General features: G+C 38.9%; 1 protein-coding gene across 1 annotated transcript in view; it reads left to right on the top strand.

Moving 5' to 3' along the window:
• Positions 1 to 25,369, top strand: part of SATB2 (SATB homeobox 2) — a 189,364-nt gene that overhangs the window by 63,568 nt on the left and 100,427 nt on the right. Inside the window, 2 exon segments of the mRNA XM_007469194.1 lie at positions 10,456 to 10,582; positions 11,696 to 11,819. Of these exon segments, the coding sequence (XP_007469256.1) occupies positions 10,456 to 10,582; positions 11,696 to 11,819 (251 nt within the window).

Below are 25,369 nucleotides of genomic sequence, written 5' to 3'. Positions count from 1 at the left end.
CCTCTCTCCTTCCCTCCCTCCCTCCCTTCCTTCCTTCCTTCCTCCCTTCCTCCCTCTTTCTTCCCTCCTTCCTCCCTTTCTCCCTCCCTTCCTTCCTCCCTCCCTCTCATATCTTTGTGCCTCCACCGTCTGCCAGGAACTGTGCTTACAGTCTAGTGAGGAATCGAGACAATAAGTATTTACAAGTACAGAGGATCTCTGGGATGCTTTGCAGCAGAGGGCAGGGATGAGATGCAGTTCCTGACATCTCTCTCAGATTGCAGCCACTCCTAAAGATGGTAAGATTTCCTGCTCAAAGAAATTAAGTGACTTGCCCCAGTCACTGAGAGAACAATTTCCAAGCCCAGGCTCTTTTGACTACGTCAGGTGACTTGCCATGTTGGCCAGTGACATTTTAGAAGATTCACGTTTTTGCTTAAGTAAAAACATTGTAAAAAATGTAATGCTTACCTCTTTTATGTTAACTTACAATTCATGAATGCCAGCCTATGTTTATACTTTAAAATTATAAATTTATAAATAAATTTTACTTATAAATTATACTTTATAATTTTCAGTGCCATTTAGCTCATGTTATTTTATTATAATTACCATTTTGTGAGTCAGGCAGGGGAATTTTTGTTGGTGGTGGTTTTATTCTGGTTTTGCTTTTAAATCCCCATTTTACAGAAGAGAAAATAGGTGCCCAGAGAGGTTAAGTGAGTTCCCCATAGATGCAGAGCTACAGCCAACAAGGTTCAGATCCAACACCAGGCCTGGGTATCCTGATTCCCAGTCTGCTGCTCTTTCAGACAGAGTGGCTTTCTTGTTTCATGACTGTCATGCACACACTGTATTTTAGGCATCCTCATGCTTATGGGCCTATAGCTAGGGTTGTATGAACAGTTAAACTGACACGGCCCTTGCCTTCTGGCAGCATATAATCTAAATATGGTAAAGAGTTCCTGGAGTTTATGCCTATACAGGAAACCGTTTTCTTCTGCTATCACCTATTCTGCCCATGCCATATCCTGCAAACTTAAGGAGGTCTGTAACTTTGTTACAATGCACTCCTAACTCTATTTTCCTTCTCACGTGCCAGAACTTTCTCCTTTCTCTTTGCTTATCCTCCTTGACAGTAGTGAGGGTATTTGCTGGTGAGTTGGAAAAAAGGAATCTGTGAATCTCTTGGTTTCCTGCCCTTCTTTTGAGGAGAATCAGTGGATTGATCTCCTTGCTCAGGTTTTCTTTCTTTCTTTTTTTTTTTTTTTTTTTTTTGCGGTACGCGGGCCTCTCACTGTTGTGGTCTCTCCCGCTGCGGAGCACAGGCTCCCGACGTGCAGGCTCAGCGGCCACGGCTCACGGGCCCAGCCGCTCCGCAGCATGTGGGATCTTCCCAGACCAGGGCACGAACCCATGTCCCCTGCATCGGCAGGCGGACTCTCAACCAGTGCGCCACCAGGGAAGCCCTCAGGTTCTCATTTTTACTAGACGCTCGGGCAGTGCCTCCCAAACCTGGCTCATCCTCAGCATTTCCAAAGATCTACTCTGGAGCTCCTGTTCCACAAGTCCCGGTGGGGCCCACAACTGCTCTAGGGATAAACTTGATCTTGAATGCTTTAGCCATTCACTTAATATGACCACTCTCAACAGGACAGTCTTTACTAAACTGCAAATTCCTGGGAATGGGGAGGAAAAAAATCCATTTCTGACCTTCCCCTACCCTTCCAGATCATCTGAAACTGTTCAGCCCAGCTACCATGGGATAACTAGACATCCTGTCAGGGATAATTGTTAAGTCTGTACTACAGTTCGGTTACGCATTGATTCATATGGCATTTTTCTGACATGGCTGAATATTTTAGGGGGCTCAAATAGACCACTGTCATCATTCATCACCATGTATGTTGTGACTATAGATCTACCTTTTATTCACTTCAAGAAACATTTATCTAATGAGAGCACACCTCATATGTATTGGGCCTTTCGCTTCTTTAGTATAGCTGTTAAAATGGTAGTGCCATATTTAAAAGTTTGGTTTGCCGCTTCTAAATACATTTCCAAAAAAATGGAAATCAAGGAACTATCAAAACTTCTTTGAATGTAAAATATCTGAAACCTGCAAACCATGTACATTTTCAGATTTAATAGTAGAGTATATGTGAAGATGTACTGAAAGTAAAAATTATTAAAATGTTCTTAAAGGAAACCCCCAAGAATTTAAACAAAACAAAACCCCTCCAAATTAATAGCAGTTGCCATTTTGTAATCATTATAGCTGTATTTGCTTCCATGTTTTGTAGTTTCTTAACAAATTACTGTGAAATTAGGTTAGTTGGAACATGAATAAATGTACAACATAAATGAGTATACTTTTGCCTTCATATTATATGGCAGCATTTTCTTTGATAATCGACATGCCCTCATAATATTGCCCTTAAGATCAGATATTATATAACCTTAAATTATAGGAAACAGAATATGCCTGAAGGACAATTCGGCAATATATAATTGGGAGCATGCAGTTGATAGAATTTCCAAGGGTGTTGAGCCCAGTGACAAGGTACCTGGAAAGCTGGGTCCTTAGGGAAAATTTGTTGCCACATTTGAGCTTCCATCTGAAAAAAATACATGTAATTAATTAAGATGGGAAATATTCATGCATAACTGTATTTTTAGATCTTCAGTGCATACTTCTTACCCCGGAGGTTGCAGAAACAGTGGCTAAACCTAAGTTATGAATAGCATCTGCTAGAATATAGCAAAGCATGTTTAAAAGAGTATACATTTTCCCCTGTGTCTTTGATTATTGAAGATACTTTAGGGGGACAAATGCTAGAGGAAAATCTCTTTATGCAAATGTATTTCTGAGTTGAAAGGAGGAGAAGTTTGTTTGTGTTACCTGCCAAAATTAATCATTTAATTCTAAGCTCTTTCAGATAATGATTAAACTGAGAACAATAATAAGAAAATATATACCAGATGAAATAGTTTTTAAGCAGTGGCAGAAGCTTAGAACTGATCACAAATAATTTCTCATAACGCTTTTCTTTCTCATTTGTCCCTATTCCCCCATGTAATAGTTTTAAATGGCACTCTTATGAAATAAATAACTAAACACCAACCATATTTTTTTCATATCCTGAACAATATTTTGGCTGTTTTTCAGAAGAATCGGAATTCTGAAAATTAAATAAAGGTTTCTAAAATACCAACTTCAGAAAGTTTTATTTAATTTGTGGAATAATTTTGTTCTCTTTTTTTTCAATAGAGTCTTTATTAATTTAGTCTAGTTACTTAGTGCTTATATTAAATAATCTAATAAAAGTAAGGGTTATAACATAACGTTTCCCAAATGTGAAGCAGCATCTATTACATGAGACAAAATCTTTATGCTGCAAAATGTAAAAACCATGTATAGAGTTACGAGGCATCAAATGGTACTGTATGTATTTTTTTAAGTAGAACATTTTTGTAGCATAAGGGGGTAGTCAGCTCAAGAAAAGATTGGCAGACAGCTGTGTATCACTATAGTTTATTCAGAAAGTGCTCTAAAATTCATATTTCAGTTTTTCAAGGCCAATAATATTCCTTATGATCAATTCTGATACAGATATGATTTAAGATTAAAGTTAATGTCCTAAAGAGTAGAAACCTACCTTATTTGTGTTTGTCATTAATACCCAAATTGATGCAGGTAGAGCTTTCTCTGTGTGTGTGTGTGTGTGTGTGTGTGTGTGTGTGTGTGTATTTTTAGATAAATTCATTTAACCAGTACAGCCTCAGTATTTATTCTGAATTGTCAAATCATCTGTTTTGGTCCGGTGTTTTCTTTTGTATTGTTATAAATACAGGATTAAGTGTATTGTAGGTTCCCAGACAAGTATGTTTTGAGGTTTCATTAATTTGTGTAAGTTATAATGGTACTTGAATAATGTAAAGTGCTGGAAGAATGCTATTTCATTTACCATTTACTTTTACCTCAATACAAGACACTGGAAATATAGATAGTCTTTAAAATCAAAACTGAATGTGTAAGAGAGTTTCAGTAAATTGTACTGGGGTACTGCTAAGCTGTGGATTAAAAAAGGAAAATATGTACACTTCAAAAACCATTTTTGTTTTGCCTTTTTTCTCTTTCCTCATTGAAAAGTCATTCCGACCACAGGTTTCACAATAATAAGTACAATTTATGTCCTTATGCTGCTACAGTTTGATGATATACCACAGTCAGGCCACAGGTTAGAAACACAGGCTGAGTTATTATATACTGCTGGGTAGTGATTTCCTGTGAACTGATTTATGGATAAATAATTCTATGTTCTTATTATATAGGACAGTTTTTAATTTCTTTAGCAAAGCATAGCTGAACAACAGAAAATTACACGCTATAGCATAGGGACACGACCACTCTGAGGAGGATAAACAGATGCGATCAATGTCATGAGTTCTCCTATTTTTAAAAGGGGCCTCATCAGCAGTTGGTGTATTGTGGAAATAATACCGCTAACCAGAAGCCCCAAGGCTTAGTTACTCTGAGACTGGGATTTTTTTTATTGATACTCTTTTGCTGAGATCTTTTCAGGGAGTTAATGAAATGTATAAACCCTAGCCTTTAGATATTAAAGCTAATGTCTCATTTTTTTCCCAGGCTGAGTTTTCATTTTGCTTTGAAAATTAATGTTAAAATGCACCTGGAATAAAAGAAAATTATTCATTGAGCTGTTCTACAGGAGTACTGCTGATATCTTGCTGGTTTCCTATATCTGTCTCACAGATAATTTGTGGGCTTTATCCTACAATATACCCAACATATACCTATTTTATCAGCATCTATCTGTATGCTACCACAAACCGTGAGAGCTGTTCTCTTGTACTTTATAGGTGATCTGTTGCAGGCCTTCATGAAATAAAAACTTCTTGTATTTGAGGTACAGGGGATAAAACTATCATTTTGGTTTATTTTAAGAATGGTTTCACTTAGCTATGTGTTTAGCAATAATAAGCTTCTCTACTCAATTGTGAGCTCCATAATTACAGGGATAGTGTGTACTGGGTTATCTTTGCATCTTAGTGACTTATGCTGGAGACACGAAAGAAAAATTTGTTAAATGAATGATGATTAATGCTTAATACAAACCCATGATATTTTATTGCTTATATTGTATTATCGGCACATTTTATTTATCACTCAGAAGTGATCGACTTTCTAAAAACTTGAATCAAATATTGATGAACTGTAACGTGTATTATCACCACTCTTGTTTTCACATAGTTAGAGGTACGAGTGATATGAATGATGCATATGAATTATGCATCTACTGAGAAGAGTATTTGGTTTCTTTGAGATAGGCTATAAACTGATAAAAAATAACAAATACATATGAACACAAACAGCTATTGATATTTCTCTTTGTGATACGTCCACTCTGGCGGAATACTGCATTGAGAGAGTAAAAAACTGGTTTCCATTATTGCATCTTTTTAATTTTAGACAAAACTTGCCTCCATTCCCAACCTAATTTTATGTCACTAATGGGAAATTTACCTACAATTGCATTTTTTAATTTGGTCTAAAAGCATTACATGAAGAGTGGATTGGTCCTCTGTATTTTAGTGAACAGATTTGTCTAGATATAAACAATTTTATTTATATTATGCTCAATTCAATCATGTTAACATTTGTATGAATTTCAACCCCAAAATAAAGGCCCATAATTTGGGACTCAAAGACCTTGAAACTGCATCTTTAATAATCCTCAGCACCAGGCATTTTGTAAATGTTTACAGATGATAAATTCTTTGGAAATAGGAAAGGTGATGCGGGAAACAATGTTTATGTCTGAAATGGCACTGTTGAGGGAGAAGAATTTTTCCAGAGAAGCTGGCTCTTCAGGCCCTGTCACCTGTTTGCTCATTGGTCTCATATGTTCCTTTGTTTAACATTAAATGTCAAGACCTTGCCCCATGTGTGACTGTGTGATTGGGCACTGGCACACGAGCAGAGCTGAGTAGAAAGGATATTGGTCCAATAGTTAGAAAACTTGTCAGATGAAGCCCTGGGGCCTAGTTCTGGCTGTCACCCACAGATGTCCTTGAAAACTCACTCTTCTCTGATCTTCACCTCACTTTCAGGTGTAATACTGACCCCCTGCTCTCCTTGTAAGGATGAACTAACAGTCTGGGGAAAAAAACGCTTTGTAAACTGTAAAGTAACATAAAGGGATATTGTGATAAAGTAAGCTCCTTCTAAGATACAGAAACTAACCAAGAGTATTTATTGTGCAGCTGTATAGAAAAAGGAATTACTTCAGGCTGGGTTGATCAGAGTTGGAATTATTCTTGGTGCAGAATTTGAAGAATGTGTACGATTTCTAGAAGTGAATGCATGGGATCAGTACTCCAGACAGAGTGAGAGTGTGATATATATTCAGAGAAGAATTGGGAATTGCCATTTATTGAGCATGTACTGTGTGCCTGGCTGGGCTTGAGAGTGTGTGTGTGTGTGTGTGTGTGTGTGTGTGTGTGTGTAAAGTACTATCTAATCATCATTAGTTTTCCTCATATTTTGGATTGGGGCTATAAAACCTACTCATGGAGTGTAAGCATTAGAAATAATTCTGTATACTTATAGTTATGCTGTTTTTATTGAGATCTCTCCAACACTGTGAGTCAGATATCCCCAGTGGGAACATAACCTCTCTTCCTTCTTTGTTCACCTTCACTGTACTGAAGCATTTCTTGGGGTCTGTATCCCTCCTTAGAGGGAGCCAGGAAGAGGCTGTTATAGTTGTTAGATACACCTATCTGGATTATTTCAGCTCTTTTTCTTCCTCCCCTCAGAATGCTTCCCTTTTTTAATCCACCTGAATTCCAGTATAGGTTAATCATCCTAAAGCTTTGATGGTGTTACATCTACACCCAATCACTTTCAAAGATCTGTTTTCGCCTAACTCTTACTGAGCACTTATTGTGTGCCATCCCATTGCTACATTCTGATTCTCATTTTAAGCCTCATGGCAACCCTAAAGAGTAGGCACTGTTATTATTCCCATCTTACAGATAATGGAAGCCAAGCCTTAGAGAGACCAACTAAATAACTTGCCCCAAATCTTGCAGCTGACAAGCAGGGGAGGCTGGGCATGGACTCACCTCTGACTCCAGGCCTTGCTCCTGACCTCTGACCCATACGGCGTGTTACTGAGTTGGGCATCTGAGGCCTTCCAGACTTGGAACCAAGATCTTTTCCAGTCTTTGCTTCTGAAGTGCCTCACACTTGAACCAGTATGACTTACAGGCTACTAAGAAGAGCGAGTGATTTATGTACAGTCTTCCTTTGTGATTTAAAACAATGAGGGCCTTTTATAGGCACTTGAATAAATTAAAGATTAAATGATATTGAAGTCATCCTTGAGTAAATATTTTTGAAATAAATGGACTCTTGTCTTTCTTTTAGGGAGCATTAAAAGATGTCTAAATAATTACTGTAAATGATTAATTGTTGGGATTAATGATATCCAGGGTCTGTACTAAGGGCTCTTCATTCAATCTGCACAATATTCCTATGAGGTCAGTACTTTTATTGTTCCATTTTACACATGAAAGGACTGAGGCATAGAGAAATTCAGTAACTTGCTACAGTTACATGGTTAGTAGGTGGAGGAGGCAGGATATGAACAGAGGCAATTTGACTTGGAAGCCGGAATTCTTTGTCACTATGGTCTACTGCTTCCCATTTTGATTTCCTCAATTAACACTTGACACCAGCCCAAGAAATATTTTTGTCTATTTTGAAGGAGGACTGTATTTCCAAAGAGCGTTATTAATACTTTAGACAGAGACCTTATTTGGAGGAAAGGCTTATTAAAAAGAGTTACTCCAAGTCCCTGCCAGGCTAGAGGAGAGCAGCCTCTGGACATCACTGTCCTACCAGATCTGGTTCCTGCAGACTCTGGTAGGTGAGCAAAGAGCATGACTTCTAGGTGCAGGTTAGTCAATATGGTGCGAAAAAGAAAAAAGCACACGCACTTCCCGTTGCCTGAAAATAGCATGTGTCAGCAGCTCTCTTCCAAGATGTAGAAACCACCCTGTAGCAGCTGCTCTCCGTGGAGGCATTAAGTGTTGTGAAGCCACCTGTATGTGTCTAATTCCAGCCCAAACAAGTCTCCTTCCAGCTCATCAAGGTGGGGAGAGAATTTATCTAAATGGAGATTACTATTTTCAGTAGAGTGACTTGTCTGTCATTTCCTGTAGAGATTCGTCCCCCTCCACCTTTTTAAAAATTGAGATATAATTTCCATACAATAAAATATATGCATATTAAGTGTTCGGTTACATGGATTTTGACAATTTTCATACCCCTGCAACCACCAGCCAAAACTAGAAAATCCCCTTTATGTCCCTTTCCAGTCATGCCCCTGCTGTCTGGAGGTAGCCACATTCTGACTTCTCATAGATGAGTCTTGCCTGTTCTTGTATTTTATATAAGTGAAATCATTCAGAGATATTCTGTTGTCTCTGGCTGCATTGTGGTATAAACTTACAGCGAAACACTCCTCAACAGTAAAAAGGAATGAACAATGACACACACAACAGCGTGGATGAATTGCCTCTAGAGTTATGCGTTAAAGTTTACAGGATTCATTTGCTTCATGCTACCTTCATATTCTTAGTAACCAAAATGACCCACAAAATTGGCTTCTCCTACTTGCCTATGATAGTGTGCAATTGCTGACTTCATTTTTTTCTCCATCTAATCTCTTACAATAAAATATCATCTTTAGAAGATGGTCAGTTTATACTCAACTTATGGGCTATCACGATAATGATGTTTTAAGGGGATTAAAATTGTGGAGTGATTTTTTAAAAGAAGGAACTATGTTAGACAATGTTACATGGTATCTTTTTAGTACTTTCAAATGTCAGAAGGAGTAAAGGAAGCAATGAAGCAGACCCAGCCTCTCCTGGATGGCTGTCCAGTGGGCCCTGGATGTTCATTTTCATGACTACTGCATGCTGTGTGCTGTGCACTTTTCATTGTCATGAGAGAGAATGTTAGGAAAACTATCCCCACAAGAAAACAGCTTTTCTTGGCAAGTGAAATATGACTTAAGGAGCCAGAACTGGAGACATACGGTACTATGAATGAGAGCTGTGTTACTTTACTGGATTTGAGTCCAGGCACTATTTATACTGCAGCATATTCAGCACCAGATTGTTAAATCTTAATACTGAAACAGTGCATCATTTTAATATTTTTGTTCTGTTTATTCCCTGTTTTCAAGCATTATGTCAAGCATTGCGCATTCATTGATTTCATCTTGGACAGGACGTGTGCCCTGACCAGAAAAGTTCATTTCCTATTATTGAAATTTCGCCCCATAGCTATAAAGCAGCATTTTGTGAAGCTTTCTCTCTCTTTGGTGATAAAATATATTTTTTGAAAGAACAGTGTAGTTGGACTCACCTGCATTGTCAAAAATAAAAATAAAAATGCTGTTTCTCTTCTATCACTAAAACATAGCTGTTTTGGATATGGGACAATTTTTGATATCCTGGGGACCATTGGATTTTTCATAGCATACAAATAAAATGTTTGTTACTGTGTTGTTTGTGAAATGGGCTTCTCTTTATTTTTCTTCATCTATGTTATATGCGCCCTGTGCACCAGATAAGATGGGTCCATCTTGTGAATAACTTAGCATTTTCACCACGTGTTGCTGAAGCTGTCCCATGAGTCTGCCCAAGTTTGACCAGGATTTTTATTCTCTCTCCATTGTCACGAGTGTTTACCATATGTATCAGGAAACCCGCAGGGAAAGGGTACCACTGTCACTGTAAAAAGAACTGAGGAATTAAAAAGGAAAAAAAAAAGGAAGTTGAAGGCATCTCTGCTATTTCTGATCTGTGGTCAATCATTGTGCTGTGGAAAACAAGCCCTCTGCCTCGTGAAATGTGAATCTGGAAGTGAACTCTCACTGCTTCTTCAGCTCCAGATGCCATTCGCACTGGGGTTCACACCACAACCAGGATGTGACTGTGTGTGTGCTGAGCCCACACACAGGAATTTTCTTGTACAATTCAAAACCGAATCTTATATTTACTTAAGCCTTGCTTTTTTTTTTTTTGTCTATGAAATCAGCAGTTCGGTATATTTAGCATCAGTCTTAAGTTAGACTGTGAAACAAGACTTTGGGGGAAGGAAGTAACCGTATGGTTTTCTAAGTAATTTAAGAAAGAGGAAAACATAAAAAAACTGATTGTCCATGATTAAACCTCATCCTTTCATTCTCATCTTCCTGTATAGTTAACTCAATTGCCAGCCAGAAAGAAATAGTCTATTGCACTGGGTTGTAAAATATCTCTGAGTGGGCCTTGAATGTTGACTATTGGATGACCTTCCTAACACTGAACAAACAATGGGAGGGTTTAATAAATAGCAGATATGTGTTTATTATGTTTTTCTTCCCTGTGCAGGAATAATCAAGCTTGGGAGGTGGAACCCTCTCCCCCTCAGTTATGTGACAGATGCACCCGATGCGACAGTGGCCGACATGCTGCAAGATGTCTATCACGTTGTGACGTTGAAAATCCAATTACAAAGGTGGGTGTCTCTGAACATCTGCCCTTCCTAACTCTCAGAGCTGCTCTGTTGATCATAGAGTCGCTACAGAGATCAGCTCATCCTGTCTTTGTTAATTTCTAGACATTGGATGAAATGAAAAAAAAAGAAGAAGGGGGGGGGCGTCACCAGGCATCTTTATAGTCCACATTCCAACTTTTATGTTTTGTTTTCAGAAGCAGTGAAGTGGTAACCTAGGGGAAGCTTGATAAATCATTAAAAATCTGCAGCCTTTAAAGGGGAACTTTCCACAGCCCCTAATTTAATGAGTCCTCTGGTTAACTGCTTAGCACATAATATTTGAAGAATAAACACCTCTGCTGTTTCAGGCTTGTGTCTGAGGGGTGAGTTTGGTGCCCTTGTAGCCTGCTTACCAAGAAGGTGCTGGCACTGGACGCCTCTTGCTTTCCTCTCTGGTGGCCTACAGAAGTTCTGGGGATGATTTCTTTTTTTCAGATACAGCATATGCAGAACAAATTATGCCTCTAAAGAATCTAGAGTTTCTCTGCAGAGTCTTGTATTGTAAAGTGCCTGCAACTCATGTGATTTAATGAATTTTGTCCTTTACTGTAAAGGTTTTGAATCTACCCCTTTTGGAGAATTTACACTTTAATAGGGACCCACCATTTCTGTCCTTGTCTAGGAATGCTTTAATGTCTTTTCTTTAGTTAGCTTTTTGTTAGCGAAGTGACATCTCTGGATTGTTCTATGAGGGTGAAGGGTAGACCTTCAAATTTGATGAAGCATTTGTTTACATTTAACCTTAGGAATGTCCAATAATTAAGTTTAAATTGTGGAAGTTTATAATCACACTGTCATGCCATTAGATTGGAGAAATCCTATTTTAAAAAATTGGCATTTCTTCATATCCGAAGTGACCGGTTTTCTCAGGCTAGTGTGATAACCAACTGAAAGAGACTGTGATGGGCTCTATCAAGGTCCTAGAGAAGCAGTTTTGCTCCCTTTCCCTCATTCTGGGCCCACATTCAACCCTGTTCTTTGGTGGTTCTCCTAATGCTTCACAGGACCCAGGGGTGACTGCTGTACTCTGCCTTTAAGGGTTTGCATGTCATTCATTCTTGCTCTGTCTTCCAGTTGTTCGAAGTTGGAAGACTTGCCTGCGGAGCAGTGGAACCACGCCACGGTCCGCAATGCCTTAAAGGAACTGCTCAAAGAGATGAACCAGAGCACATTAGCCAAAGAATGCCCTCTCTCCCAGGTCAGTGTCTTCAGGAGAAATGAAGAAGCGAAGGGTGGGCTGTCTGGCAGGAGGGGCACATCTGCTCGGACAGCTGTCTTTTATTTATATTCACACTACATCTTAGGTGGAAAAAAATATGGAGGTTGTGGTGCTTTTTTTTATAGAGGAGACCTTATCACTTATTGAGAGCTCTGATATAGTGGAGTCACATTAAAACATTTTACACTCACAGTCTTTAACTTCTCACATATGTCATAGGAGGTAGGTATCAGTGCCTCCATTTTATAGGTCAAGAAAACAAGGCTCAGAGAAGCACTTTACCTGCCTAAGCTTACTCAGCTGGTTAAGTGGCAGGTTGCAACCCCAGCTGAGACCTCCCTTGCCAAAGCTCAGGCTCCAAATCACGGTGTTACTTGGTCAATGAAATGGGTCAGCCATGCCAAACCCATCTTAATTTGTTTTTGTGTGTTTATTGAGCCTTTTCTAGGTCTAGCAGAGAGAGATGATCTTTGCATCGTACACGCTTGTAGAGATTTGGGAGTGAGTTCACCACATGAAAATGCACCACGAGAAAAAGTGATACTCTGTTTTTACTGAACTGATCATAAACTAAAACAAGCCACAAAAATAAGAGATTGAGAGGGTCGAAGGGAGGAACAGCAGAAGAAAGGGCTTGAGGTTCCATTTGTGTTCATGGGTGGAGGCCCCACTTTTTCTAATAAGATAATATTTTGGTGGCTATGGGGAGTGGCTTAGAACTGCTGTGAAATGAACTCAGGTTAACATTATTTGAAGCCATGAATGGAAATCCATTTTCTGGTGTGAGTTGCTACACTTGATTTAAGACAGTAGACTGACTACATGTCTGTCAAATTCAAGGGAAGATGACAAGAACCATAGAAACTTGATGTGTCCTGAGCTATGTTCCAGGATAATAGTCTTTGGGGGAATCAAGAAGCCTAGTGGTTAAGAGCTTGCATTGTGGAATCAGTCAGATCTGGATTTGTGTCCTGGCTTACAAGCTTTTGTGACCTCATCTTTATAAGCCTGTTTCTTTGTATGTAAAACCAGGAGAGTAATAGTTCTAAGTCATATAATGAGGAGTAATGAGATAAATCACATAAATTCTTGGCCTGGTACGTCGCATACAGTGATACTCCATAAATAGTACCAGCTGTTATTCCTGAGACATGATATTATTGGTGTGAACTGAATAATTTTTATATGCATCTTGGAGAGTGTTTTAGAATTTAGATCCTCTGAGACAAAGCCTGCTATTAATATTTTTGCTTCCAGAAAATCAGGACGGCATGTACCTGAGTGGTAGATTGAAGGGGCACCATCAGTTACATCCCTACTTTTGTGCTTACAGCTTTCACATAGGCCATTTCAATACCTACCTGTAGGTATATACATAGGTGCTAAAGTTTGTTGCTAGAATTTTGATTTATTCCAATGTGATTGCTTATGAAGTTCTAAAAATAAATATTTTGAATTATTCTGATCATATACAGGGACTGGATAAAGACCAATTTAGGGAAAAAAAATTCAATCATTTCTCCTAAATTTTACGATTAGTCACAATTAATTTTCTCTTGGATTTACTTGAAAGTCAAATTGGGCTTTGCCTAGAAGTGGACAAGCTCCTAACAATATCACCAATTCAGAATTTTATCCAGGGCTTTTGAGGCCTATGGGAATTTGGTCAGAATTGATCTATTGTGATTATTAGGTTTGGTTATAACTATAAAATGTGGCTAGAGGGACGGCCTGAGCGGAAAGAACCCACATTAGGGGCTGAGCACCCTGAGCTCTCATCTCAGTAATATTTTTGTTTGTTTTTTTGGCCATACCACGTGGCTTGTGGGATTGAACCCGGGCCCCGGCAATGAATGAGTCCTAACCACTGTACTGCCAGGGAATTCCCGAATCTCAGTTCTTTTATGTTGAATGTGTGATCCTGGGCAAGCCCATCCACTCTCAGAGCCTCATTAAACTCGTCCGTAAACTGGGCATGATTGTATCCACATATGTCACATAACTTGCAGGGTTGTCTTGAGGTTCAAATGAGAACATCTTTACCCCTGCTGTAAAAATCCTCTTTTCTCCCCCATTTTCTGTTCTCATTGCTTGCCCACCTAGTTGCCCAAGCAACTAGTTGCTGTCACTCTCATATTAGATATAATGGATTCTACCACCGCTGTATCTAAAATCTTCCTCCTTTGTGCCGTTGCCTTGTTTAGACTTTTGTCACCTCTCATATGAAATATTTTCAGTCATCCCGCATCATAATCTTTCTCCTGCCACCTGCTTCTCCAAAGCTAACCATTTCCTCATCTACAAGCCTCCAGAGACTCCCCCTGCTCAGCCTGTAGGAAGAACAGACTGCATAGCATAGCCCGTGTATACCGTCAAGATGCCACTAACCTGATTTCCCACCAGTTGCCTTCCTCCCTCTACCTACATCCACTCTGTGCTCCAAACCATGCAACTAATTGTTCTGAAGCATTAAACATTGCTCAAACTTCACCAAAATATTCCCAAGGGTGGGAGCAACCTAATAGGTACCATTAGCGCTTCAAGTCTGACAAAGGAACTTCTTGTGTTACTTTTACAATTCATGAAAAGTAATACAGTTTATTCCATATACCTGTTTCTGCTCTTTTTAAAAATGCCCTAAAAATCGCTTTACCTGTTAAATTATTAACCTCCCCTGTGCACATGAGAGTAGTCCTCAAGGGAGGTGTGCCATGTTAATCTGTGGCTTTGCTGGCCCCTGCACACAATGATGGTGACCTCAGAGTCCTGCAGTGTGACACTACCTTGCTTTTGCTCTGCGATTTCTCTTGGCTAGCATGCACTACTCTCTTCTGCTTGAGGAAATCTTCCAAATTCCAGCTGGAAAGTCACTGCTGGTGAAGAACCCTGACCTTCTGATTAAAGTAGTTGCTTCTTCTGCTTTTAGTAGCCTTTTGGACACACCCCTGTCATAGCACTTATCACAGCCTGTTGTCAGTGTTATCTGCCAGTTCTTGTCACTTACTGGACTGCCCAGGATAGCAGAAGCCATCTCTTATCTCCGTGTTCTCAGCATTCAGCACAATGTATATCTTGCATGTTGTTGTTACTCTAATGCAGGAGTTCTAAACTTTGGCCCAGTTGAGCTTTGGGGCTGGATATTCTTAGTGGTGGGGGAATGTCCTGTGGTCCTGTGTATTGTGGGATGTTTAGCAGCATCCCTGACCTCTATCCACGAGACGCCAGTAGCATCCCCCCTACCCAAACCCCCCGCCCTGTGACAACCAAAATGTCTCCAGACATTGCCAAGTGTCCTTTGATGGGAGGAAAATCACTCTTGGTTGAGAGCCACTGCTCTCTAATGTATTAATTGAGTAAATTCAATATTAAAATGTTTTAGAAAGTTTTATGAAATGTAAAGTTTTATTATTTACAGTGTTCTTGGCAGCTCTAAAATGTTTTGAACAAGGAACAGTGAATACAGTACTTTGGTGGTTGATGCCCAGTACATGTTCAGTCAAACAGGGGCTCAGTTCTGTTGCTTAGATGTGGGGGAGATTTGATTGAGGCTTCCGGTTTGCTGTGTGATTGTGGGAAATCTCACGGGGGGGTCCTCAGCCAGCATGGGCATGTAATGTGGGCACCTGAATTAACCCTACGGCTGTTACCCTGAAACGTTCCAGATTATGCACTTAAATTGCATAGCTGGATGGCATTTTGGTGTGGAGATAAGCTCACTCATTTTGTTGGTGGTTGTCATAGAATAGGTGCATACATTTTTGTTCAGTCTGTGCAGTGTGAAAAAGAATGAATTTTTGTTCTGAGACAGTGAAACAGTAATTTAAGAATGGATTTTACCAGCTTTAGTGGGGTCCCAGTTAAGAGTCGGGTACTTTACAATGGGCTGGGGGTACAGTGGTGAGGATGAGAGAGAGATGAAGCTTTCAGTGTAGGAAGAAGAGAGTGGAGCACCAAATACTACTTACTTTAAAGCAGAGTGGTAGATTATTGGGCTATCTAAAATATTCTCAGTTCATGAGTAAAAGATGCCTGCTTTTTTTTAACATAATTCTCCCTTACTACCCCCAAGCCAAACCATATTAGGTATTTCCTCACTTAAGTTGGGCAGTTGCATAAAAGAATGATTCAGTGGCTAGTGTATATTTTCTTGAACATCCCAGTGGTCTACATTTCAAAAGAGCAGCCTTGAAGGCAGAAGGAAAGAGTAGAAAAGTCCATAAAAGGGCAACAATTGTAGGCTGAGGCATATATATTTAAAGGGAGGGAAGTCATGATTTAGCTGTACTCTGTCTGGCCAGGTGCTTGGAAAGTATAGGTTGTGTTTGTGTGTCTGTGTTATTTATTTTTGATTTCACCTTTCAAAATGTGTTTAAGTGCTGACAGCCTCTTCCTTTTCCTCTGATGTCCCCCTGAGTCACCACTTCCAGCCTCTTCCATCAGCCCATAGTCTGTCCCAAGCATCCTAATTTCCTATACTTTAGACCCAGGTCTCCCTTATTAAAATGGTCTCTAACTGTTCCAATTTGAAAACATTATGAACACATCTTTCTGTGACTCACTAATTTTTTTTTACTGAAGGAAGAGTTCAAAGACAAAACACCAGGTCCTCAGGGTTTCAATCCATTAAACTAAGAAGAGCTAACAGTGCCAGCCTTGATCACCTCATAGGTTATTAGGATGATCCAATGGAATGACAATTTGCAAACGTAGGCGCACCTTCCAGCGTCCCCCTGCCTCCCCTCCTAACTTTGTCTCTGCGGCACTAGACATGCTTTAAAAAAATTTTTTTGTGGTAAAAACACATGACATGAAATTTATCATTTTAACAAGTTTTAAGTTTACAGTTTTTAAGTTTACAATTCAGTGGTATTAATTACATTTACATGTTGTACGACCATCACCCCCCTGCCCCTACCCTGATCTATTTCCAAAATTTTTCACCACCCCAGACAAAAGGTCTGTAACCATTAAGCAATAATTAACCATTCCTCTCTCCCCCAACAGCCCCTGGTAACCTCTATTCTGTTTGGCATCTCTATGAATTTGCTTATTTTAGATGTCTCATAAAAGTAGAATCATAGAATATTTGTCCTTTTGTGCTGGCTCATTTCACTTAGCATACAGATACGTTTTTAAAACGGCTCTGTCCCATGCCCCTAGTTGAGGTTTTATTGCCAAATATTTGAGGAGCAAGATGACTGATGGGAGTTTTTGAACTGTGAAAAGGTTACTGGATTTCCAGTATGATGGCGATGTAGTGTTTATATAGTCTTTTAAAGACATAGATTCTAAGATAATGATTTCTGTCATCCTAGGCAAGGCTTGCCCATTTGGGGATCATTAAAGGAACAACTTAAATGTACAATATGCCAAAATAATGAGGCAGTGAAATCAAGCAGCCACTTGGGTCAATAGAAAAGAACAAATTGATCATGCGCTCATCTACAGACAAGTGGCTGATCAACTGCCTGGACCGGTATTGTCTTAACCAGTTGCCAACTGTTCATTTCGTTTAATCTTAAATTCATGGGTGTAGTGGGTGTGCATCCTGTCCCGTGTGAACGAGGTGCCAGCTGTCCGTTTCAGTTATTTTCATGCAAGGTTGTTTTAGATCATGGCCCAACCTCATGAACTCTTGTTGAAGAGGGCTCACAGGTGACAACTTCTAAATAATTCCCAGTGGGTGATTGAGATGACCATCTGAAATGATTGCATGGAGAGGAGAGAGCTGGTGTCCGCTGGCTCCACCTCTTCTGTGCTAGGCCTTCTATGCAGACCGACTCTGAATCCTTACAGCCTCTGAGGCAGGTATCAGTATTCCCCTTTCACAGATGAGGGTGCCCCTGTCAGACAAGCAAACCATTCGTCAGTCCCCTAGGGGAGGAGCTCTCGAATCAGCCCAGAGGAAGTGTTTCTTTCAACTAGAATGGCAAAAGCTTTCCATTCTGATAGTATAACTCAGAAATGGGGATGGAAAGGGACAGTAGAAAGTGGCCAAGTAACATTAATTTCTCATGATAAAGTAATTCCTCCAAATTATTTTTTCCCTTTCCTATAGCCTTAATTGGAGTATCATTATGATCTCATGTTTAATATGTTATTTAACATATTACCAAGCAGAATGACAAGGCTGAAAACAAGCAAAGAATGCATATATCATTCATTGCCTGCATCATGCTCTCTGTCCTCTGTGTTCAGGTGGGAAGGGAGGCCGTGAGATGCCAGCTTCTCCCCCTACTTCTTGCTCAGACAGGGCATTCTCACCTATGGAACATGTAACCATTCACTTTGGTTTTAAAATGTTCTTTTTTACAGTGAGTGTATTATGCATCTGCAGTTTAGCTACTCTTAGTATAATTTTGCTGTTCAAACAAATCTCACTAAGCCAAAGGAAAAGTGGTGAGAGATACACAATTATTTTATCTTTCTTTTTTGGGGGGGAGGAAAAGGGGATGCTCAGATCTCTGTCTTTCCAAGTATATTGTACAAATCATCTTAACCTGTGTTTATTGTTTTGCTTTTTCTATTAAGTTTTAAATTGCCTTTAGGTTCCTTAGCTTTCTCTGATTCTATACTTCTTAACTCATATAAGGGGCTGAAACTTTTTGTTTTATTTTTTGTCACCTTGTTTCTTGCTTTGTCTAAAGCATTGGTTGCAGAATCCACTTGGAGCTTGTGCTAGCTGATGGAGATGGTGATGAACATTTCCCATGAAACAGTGTGGCCTGGTGGTAGCATCTCTTTGTGGTGCTTCCTGATGCTATTTGACTTTGGGCAAGATGATTCTTCATTCTGAGTTTCTGAGCCCTTGGTTTGAAAAATGCAACCATACTTATAATCACAGGTGACATCTCTTCTCTGGGCTAGTCAGAAACAAGTGAGTTTAAAATTTGTCTGAGGAAGCTAAAAGAAAATTTATTTTTCTTAGCTATCATTTCTACTTAGCTGTAATAAGTATTAGTAACAATACTATAATATTCTCTTGCAGTTGGCTTAGAGCAAATTCAAATGAGCTAATAAGCTTTGCAGTAACTAATTCTGCTATATTTTGATTCCTCAAAACCTTATTTTATTAAAAAATAACTTTTAAATATAAGTGGCAGATGTGTCAGAGTGACTGCAAATGAGGAAACTTAGATTTTTATCCCCCATCTACATTCTTCATATTTAAAATTTCATGATTGATTACGAAGAAGCCGGAAACTTTCAAAAATGTTTCTGTAGTTAGGAAGACATGTTAAACCTTCCTATTTATTTTAATACATAATATTTTTCATAAAATAGCTTTGTCTACAGTCACTGTCTGTGTGCTGTTTATGGCTGTGACTAAGTATGAGAGGGGCTGCCTTGATTGCCCATCGCACACGTCATCCTCCTTTCTTTCTCACATCCCACCACCATGGGAAGTGAAGCATGCTTCCTAAATGCAAAGTCATTTTAATATTATTAGTGATTTAATATTAGCCTATTTAATTATAATATAAATATTAAATAAAACATAGTCCCTTTGTTTAAGTGTTAAAAATAACAGCGCACATATCTTCTGGGTTATTTGTATCAGTATTGCTTTATATTAACATGGATACTGAGGAGGTGGCTGTACTCTGGATTGAAAAAGTGACTCATATCATGTTCATTTATCAGAAAGATGGAGGTATTCTAAAAGGCCAATTGTATGGTTGCTCTTGAATGATTGGAAAAAATAAAAGAGCAATGTAGACTACATAATTATATACATATTTTAAAAAGCAGTGAATGGAAATTAGATATTTTTTGGCAGGGTGGTAGGTGGGAGAGATTTTAATTATTACTCATCCCATTTTGCAGCAACTGTATCTCATCAGGTCTAAGATGCTACTGATTGTAAGATGCATCCCAATTTCAGTGATATTAAAGTACAGTCATCCCTTGGTATCCCAGGAGAGTGGTTTCAGGACCTCCATGCGGATACCAAAATCCTCAGATTCTCAAGTCCCTTGTATAAAATGACATAGTGCTTGCATATAACCTACGCACATCCTCCCATATACTTTAAGTCATCTCTAGATTAAATGCTATGTTAATAGTTGCTGGGGTGTGTGTAGAAAATTCAAGTTTTGCTTTTTGGAACTTTCTGGAATTTTTTTTCCCCAAATAGTTTCAATCCACAGTTGTTTGAATCCCTGGATGAGGAACCCATGGATACGGAGGGATGACTGTATTTTTAAAACGTGGCTGTAGAATGCATGCAATGTGGTAAATACAGATTCTCTGTGCCCCAGGACCTCTGGAGAACACTATTCCCTGTAGAGTAAAAGTCAGCATGTGCGGGGTCTGTGTTAGCCCCTTTCAATTTTGTTTATAATGAATTAAGTTTTGATGTTTTAAAAGTAAATTGACATAACATTAAGATGGCCTTGTAGTGTGCATCCAGAGTATTCTAGCGAGGCCCAGTGGTTCAGAGTCAGGCTTTGAGAATATAGCAGTCTAATTTAGGGTTAGAAAATGTTCATAATTGAAACTGTAATGGTAAGACATAACATGACCTTTCATCTTAGATATCCCCAAGATGTACCTCTTCTGTTTTTAAAGCTCTCTCAGGTTGAATTATAAAAATTGGTATCAGTAGAGCTACTTTAAGTGTCAACTAACTGTAAAGACCTGCAGGGAGTTAATATGAATAAAAGGTGCCACAAATTTGAAGAGACATTTCTGGTGACTAAAGTTTCTCATGTTATAGGAAACTGTATTTATTTGCTACCCAGATCCTTTGCTCAGTTCATAGCTTAAACCTATTTATTTTTTGTTCTGTGGTCAGCAGAGTTAGAAACTCACTTATAAAATATGGGGAAGAGAGCAAACCTGACTGAGTCTCTGGGTAGCCAACTCCTTTTTTTTCCTATTACCTTTTAATAATTATTATTATTATTATTTTATTACATAAGTTTCAGATGTACAGCATTTGCTGTTTGCCATCTGTGTATACTACAAAGTGATCACCACCACAAGTATAGTTACCATCCAACACCATACAGTTGAGCCCCTTCACCAATTTCAGCTACCCCAAAACCCTCCTCCCCTCTGGTAACCACTAATCTGGTCTCTGTATCTATTAGTTTGTTTTTATTTTATTTTTTTTAAAGATACCACATGAGTGAAATCATACAGCATTTGTGTTTCTCTGATTTATTTCACTTAGCATAATGCCTTCAAGGTCCATCCATGTTGTTGCAAATGTCAGGGTTTCATTCTTTTTTTTATGGCTGAGTAGTATTCCTCTGTGTATATATACCACATCTGCCAACTCCTTTTTTTTATTATTATTTTTTTATTTTTATTTTTTTAACATCTTTATTGGAGTATAATTGCTTTACAATGGTGTGTTAGTTTCTGCTTTATAACAAAGTGAATCAGTTATACATATACAGATGTCCCCATATCTCTTCCCTCTTGCATCTCCTTCCCTCCCACCCTCCCTATCCAACCCCTCTAGGTGGTCACAAAGCACCGAGCTGATCTCCCTGTGCTATGCGGCTACTTCCCACTAGCTATCTATTTTACGTTTGGTAGTGTATGTGTGTCCATGCCACTCTCTCACTCTGTCACAGCTTACCCTTCCCCCTCCCCATATCCTCAAGTCCATGCTGTAGTAGGTCTGTGTCTTTATTCCCGTCTTACCCCTAGGTTCTTCATGACCTTTTCTTTTTTTTTTTCTTAGATTCCATATATATGTGTTAGCATACAGTATTTGTTTTTCTCTTTCTGGCTTACTTCACTCTGTATGACAGACTCTAGGTCAGTCCACCTCACTACAAATAACTCAATTTCGTTTCTTTTTATGGCTGAGTAATATTCCATTGTATATATGTGCCACATCTTCTTCATCCATTCATCTGTTAATGGACACTTAGGTTGCTTACATCTCCTGGCTATTGTAAATAGAGCTGCAACGAACATTTTGGTACATGACTCTTTTTGAATTGTGGTTTTCTTAGGGTGTATGCCCAGTAGTGGGATGGCTGGGTCATATGGTAGTTCTATGTCTAGTTTTTTAAGGAACCTCCATACTGTTCTCCATAGTGGCTGTATCAATTTACATTCCCACCAACATTGCAAGAGGGTCCCCTTTTCTCCACACCCTCTCCAGCATTTATTGTTTCTAGATTTTTTGATGATGGCCATTCTGACCGGTGTGAGATGATACCTCATTGTACTTTGGATCTGCATTTCTCTAATGACTAATGATGTTGAGAATTCTTTCATGTGTTTGTTGGCAATCTGTATATCTTCTTTGGAGAAATGTCTATTTAGGTCTTCTGCCCATTTTTGGATTGGGATGTTTGTGTTTTTGGTATTGAGCTGCATGAGCTGCTTGTAAATTTTGGAGATTAATCCTTTGTCAGTTGCTTCATTTGCAAATATTTTCTCCCATTCTGAGGGTTGTCTTTTGGTCTTGTTTATGGTTTCCTTCGCTGTGCAAAAGCTTTGAAGTTTCATTAGGTCCCATTTGTTTATTTTTGTTTTTATTTCCATTTCTCTAGGAGGTGGGTCAAGAAGGATCTTGCTGTGATTTATGTCATAGAGTGTTCTGCCTATGTTTTCCTCTAAGAGTTTGATAGTGTCTGGCCTTACATTTAGGTCCTTAATCCATTTTGAGTTTATTTTTGTGTATGGTCTTAGGGAGTGTTCTATTTTCATACTTTTACATATACCTGTCCAGTTTTCCCAGCACCACTTATTGAAGAGGCTGTCTTTTCTCCACTGTATATTCTTGCCTCCTTTATCAAAGATAAGGTGACCATATGTGTGTGGGTTTATCTCTGGGTTTTCTATCCTGTTCCATTGGTCTATCTTTCTGTTTTTGTGCCAGTACCATACTGTCTTGATTACTGTAGCTTTGTAGTATAGTCTGAAGTCAGGGAGCATGATTCCTCCAGCTCCATTTTTCGTTCTCAAAGATCGCTTTGGCTATTCGGGGTCTTTTGTTTTTCCATACAAATTGTGAAATTTCTTGTTCTAGTTCTGTGAAAAATGCCAGTGGTAGTTTGATAGGGATTGCATTGAATCTGTAGATTGCTTTGGGTAGTATAGTCATGTTCACAATGTTGATTCTTCCAATCCAAGAACATGGTATATCTCTCCATCTATTTGTATCATCTTTAATTTCTTTCATTAGTGTCTTATAATTTTCTGCATACAGGCCTTTTGTCTCCTTAGGTAGGTTTATTCCTAGAGGTTTTATTCTTTTTGTTGCAGTGGTAAATGGGAGTGTTTTCTTAATTTCACTTCCAGATTTTTCATCACTAGTGTATAAGAATGCCAGAGATTTCTGTGCATTAATTTTGTATCCTGCTAGTTTACCAAATTCATTGATTAGCTCTAGTAGTTTTCTGGTAGCATCTTTAGGATTCTCTATGTATAGTGTCACGTCATCTGCAAACAGTGACAGCTTTACTTCTTCTTTTCCAATTTGGATTCGTTTTATTTCTTTTTCTTCTCTGATTGCTGTGGCTAAAACTTCCAAAACTATGTTGAATAAGAGTGGTTACCAACTCCTTTTTAAATGAGTGTGAATCGACTCTAGTATAAGACCATCTGGTGGTGAAACCAGCAGAAGCCCAGATACTCATTTTCTTGCCACATAGATTGACACTCACCACTAACACAAGAGTGTTAATGAAGATGCATCTGGAGCAAAGACAAAGTAGGAAGTCCAGGGAGTGGGGGAAATGTGGATTATCTTGAGACCAGAGTAATATGGATTTGTGTCCTGGTCTTACGGGCCAGGAAGAGTTGAGGGGCAGCTCCAGGCAGTACTTAAAACACTTTCCATTTTAATCTGCTTTCTAGATCACTTTGTGATAGAAGGTTTACCTCTGGCTTCTGCCATGGCTGTATATCTTATGCCTTTCCAGAGGGGAACATTCATACAAACAACGTAGAAAGATGACAAGTACATTTGCAGTTATTCACATAAACCAGAGTAGCTGCTGCATCTGTTATTAGGCTGCTTTCATGTTAAATTTTTCATTATTTTGACATTTCAGTTTGGCATTTTTAAATTTCATCTTTGTCCCTTTTCATCTGTTATATTTCACTGACTCAGATATCCCACATCAGAACTGTGTTAGACATAAGGGAGAGAGAGAAAAAGAAACAGACACTGTCCTCAAGGATCTCACAAACTGGGACAGAGAGAAAAGCTCAGCCCAGAGAGGGAAGGAACTAGCCCAGCTAGCCAAGAGACTTCTTTACTCCTTTGTTAATAACATACAAAGCAGAACCCTGCCTCAGGAAGATTAGGATTCCATTGATCCTCTAAGGCAGCAGGCAAGGCTCCAAGTTCTGTGATACACTCAGGTGATACTGGCTCTTTGTGTTCTAGGGCTGTGTTCAGATCCTCAGATTAAAAGAGTTCTCTTTACTATCTCCCCTTCGAGAACAGAATTGTCATTTAGAGATCAGCAACTGCAGGGAGGATAGCCATCTGCTATATAGAAAGAACCAGAGGTTTCTGTGAATTGAATTAGGACCTCCCTCCCCCATCAGTACTGCATAGTGATTAAAAAAGAGGGAGTCTGTGGGCTTATAGAGGAAACTGTCTAAAATGGGAGTCTATGCAGGACTGTCTACTGGCATTTGAACCTAAATAACTTGTCAATGCCTTGATTTATTGTTATCATTTTTATCTTGACTACTTTGTCGAAATGACATTAGAAGTTCCAAGATTTCCCTCAACTGTTCTGTATCTGGGGAAAACTTTTTTAAGAAAGATGAGATTTCAAGGCAGGATATAAAGCCTTACGTAGGTCATTTGGATCTCTTGACTCGTTTATGTCCATTTGTTTTTAGACAGAATTTGCAGAAATAAAATCTATGTATAAAACATACACACGTACTATCACAGTCATTCAGGTGTAAGTTAACATCTGCCACGAATGTTGGTCCAAACATGCCATATTGACTGAAAACATATCTCTGTATGAAATTGAATTCAAGGTGTGCAGTTATAATTTTTAATTTTTCAGTGGTAAGTTAGCTTATGCTCTCTTCCTCTTTCCTGTTAACTGCAATTTCAAACAAATCAGCTAAAGGGTTGAGCTGAGGAGAGAGAGGAATATGAAGAGCAAGAAGGCATCAGGTACTTAAACACTCAAAGTTTTAGCTTTGATGCATTTTTGCTTGAAACGCAGAAAAAGTGTTATGTTTAGTTTCCCCTGTTCTAAAATAGCACTGTTAATTTTTTCATTTGGTGAATTTTCACACAAGGGCTAATCACACGTTTCTATAAATTATATTAATTTAACTTATTTCCCTAAATGTTGTTCTGTAGTGTGTAGCACGGATGTTCTCAGATTCTTGGCTGTGTAAGCTTGTTGCAGTTGGAAGCGGAACAGAAACATCTGAGAGGCATTATTTGGATTACAGATGCAGGAGCATCTGATCTCACCTTTTGCTTGGGTTCCTAAATCACAAGTGTTCTTTCCCTTTGCATTCAATCTGTGTGTCCTGCCCCCTCCATCTTTGACATTGCTCCAGGGTTGGTTTTA

This window comes from Lipotes vexillifer, unplaced genomic scaffold, assembly GCF_000442215.2.
Source record: "Lipotes vexillifer unplaced genomic scaffold, Lipotes_vexillifer_v1.1 scaffold648, whole genome shotgun sequence".
Classification (NCBI taxonomy): Eukaryota; Metazoa; Chordata; class Mammalia; order Artiodactyla; family Lipotidae; genus Lipotes; species Lipotes vexillifer.
The sequence above is the reverse complement of the archived record's forward strand: the minus strand, read 5'-3'. Positions and strand labels throughout refer to the sequence as shown.